This window comes from Otolemur garnettii, unplaced genomic scaffold (assembly GCF_000181295.1).
Source record: "Otolemur garnettii isolate 467f Iridium unplaced genomic scaffold, OtoGar3 scaffold00104, whole genome shotgun sequence".
NCBI classification, from domain to species: domain Eukaryota; kingdom Metazoa; phylum Chordata; class Mammalia; order Primates; family Galagidae; genus Otolemur; species Otolemur garnettii.
The window spans coordinates 6,748,929-6,751,130 of NW_003852499.1; the positions used below are offsets into that span (position 1 = coordinate 6,748,929).

The 2,202-nt window shown below is 43.2% G+C and overlaps 1 protein-coding gene across 1 annotated transcript in view; it reads left to right on the forward strand.

Annotated features, from left to right (window-relative positions):
- CCDC77 (coiled-coil domain containing 77) overlaps positions 1 to 2,202 on the forward strand; it is a 54,030-nt gene that overhangs the window by 48,668 nt on the left and 3,160 nt on the right. Inside the window, exons 9-10 of the mRNA XM_003796493.3 lie at positions 1,505 to 1,630; positions 1,733 to 1,885. Coding sequence (XP_003796541.2) covers positions 1,505 to 1,630; positions 1,733 to 1,885 — 279 coding nt within the window. The remainder of the gene's footprint in view (positions 1 to 1,504; positions 1,631 to 1,732; positions 1,886 to 2,202) is intronic.

A 2,202-nucleotide genomic window follows, 5' to 3' on the forward strand; every position in this document is an offset into this window, starting at 1 on the left:
GAAGGATACAAATGTCTTGGTGGTTACAGAGGAATAAGTGAGGAGGAAGTGGCATACAAGAAGGTTGGAGGAGAGAAGGTAGCCAGACATGGAGGGCGTATAGGCCAGGGTAAGAGATGTGAACTCAGCTCTAAATATTGTTGTGTTTTTGAAGGATTGAGTGCAGGGAAGTAACATGATCTGATTTATACATTTTTTTTTTGAGACAGAGTCTCACTATGTTGCCCTTGGTAGAGTGCTATGGCATCATAGCTCACAGCAACCTCAAACTCTTGGGCTTAAGTGATTCTTTTATCTCAGCCTCCCAGGTAGCTGGGACTACAGGCACCCACCACGATGCCTGGCTAGATTTAGGTTGCAGTTGTCATTGTTTAGCAGGCCTGGGTCCGAACCTGCCAGCCTTGGTGTATGTAGCTGGTGCCCTACTCACTGAACTGTGGGCGCTGAGCCAGTATATATATATTTAGACAGAGTCTCACTTTGTTACCCTTGGTAGAGTGCTGTGGTGTCATAGCTCACAGCAACCTCCAACTCTTGGGTTCAAATGATCTTCTTGCCTTAGTTTTTCTATTTTTAGTAGAGACGGGGTCTTGCTTTTTTGCTCAAGCTGGTCTTGAACTCATGAGCTCAAACTATCTACCTGCCTCGGCCTCCCAGAGTGCTAGGATTATAGGTGTGAGCCACTACGCCCAGCCTGATTTATATTTTTAAAAATCATTTTGGCTGTTCAGTGGCACATGTATAATAGGTATTGTTGTTCTTAATATTTCTTCCTTTTTATTTTTATTTATTTGGAGAAAGAGTCTTACTTTGTCACTCTCAGTAGAGTGTCATGGCGTCAGTAGCCCACAGCAACCTCAAACTCTTGGGGTCAAGTGATCCTCTTGCCTCAGCCTCCTAAGAAGCTGGGACTACAGGAGCCTGCCACAATGCCTGGCCATTTTTAGAGATAGGATCTTACTCTTGCTCAGGCTGGTCTCAAACTCCTGAGCTCATGCAATCCACCCACTTGGCCTCTCAGAGCACTAAGATTACAGGCATGAGCCACCACACCTGGCCTATCTTTATTCCTTTTTAAAGAACTTTAGAAATGTAGCCCAAAACATATATTGTAATATCTTACTTGGGACAGATTCTGAACTCCAATATCTGACTCTTCCCAGAGCCAAAATTGCTTGCTTTATTTTAAAGAATTTCTACGGGTGGTGCTTGTAGCTCAGAAGGGTAGGGCGCCAGCCTGATATGCTGGAGGTGGCAGGTTCAAACCCAGCCCTGGCCAAAAAAGAAAAAAAGAATTTTCTACTATGTACACTTTAGAAAAAGGACTTAAAAGAATAGTCCAAAAGTAGAAGGTTTTCAGATGTTTTTCAGAATTCCTTGTCATCTTGTTTCTTAACTCATTTTGTACTTCTAGAATCCTTTTCTTTTGTTCCTTCTAAGCGCTATATAAATTATCTAAATTGGAGAACTGAGTATTAATATTTTCTATCCCTTTGATCTGTAGTCCCTAAAAGATAAATTGCTTCAAGAGAAAAAACTGTCCAACATGTATCAAGTTCAGTGTGTTTCCCTAGAAGAAGAACTTGCCCGAATTCGTGAGGAAGAGGGAATGAGGAGAGAGATCTTTAAGGTACAAAATTCTCTGCTACTTTTGATAGAACAGTAAGTGTAGATAGTTCAGGGGAATGTTTCCTTCATCTTCATAAATGCCTTCCCATTCTCTACATGTTAGGATCGCACAAACAAGATGGGGAAGCGTTTACAGATAATGACAAAACGCTATGAGGCCTTGGAGCATCGACGAATCTTGGAAGTAGAAGGCTTTAAGACAGATATTAAGGTTCTCCGACAGAAACTGAAAGACTTGGAGCAAATGCTCTATAAGGTAATTGCTGGTCCTGAATTAACCAAAGGGAAAAAAGAGGTGGAAGTGAGGAAACATGAACATGGTCATGAGGGCTCCTTAAAAGAAGGATGTGCCTTGGCAGTGCCCATAGCTAAGAGGGTGGGGCGCCGGCCACATACACCAAGGCTGGTGAGTTTGAACCCGGCCCAGGCTGCTAAAACACTGACAATTGCAACAAAAAAATAGCTGGGTGTTGTGGCGGGCACCTATAGTCCCAGCTACTTGGGAGGCTGAGGCAAGAGAATTGCTTAAGCCCAAAAGTTAGAGGTTGCTGTGAGCTGTGATGCCACGAGCAG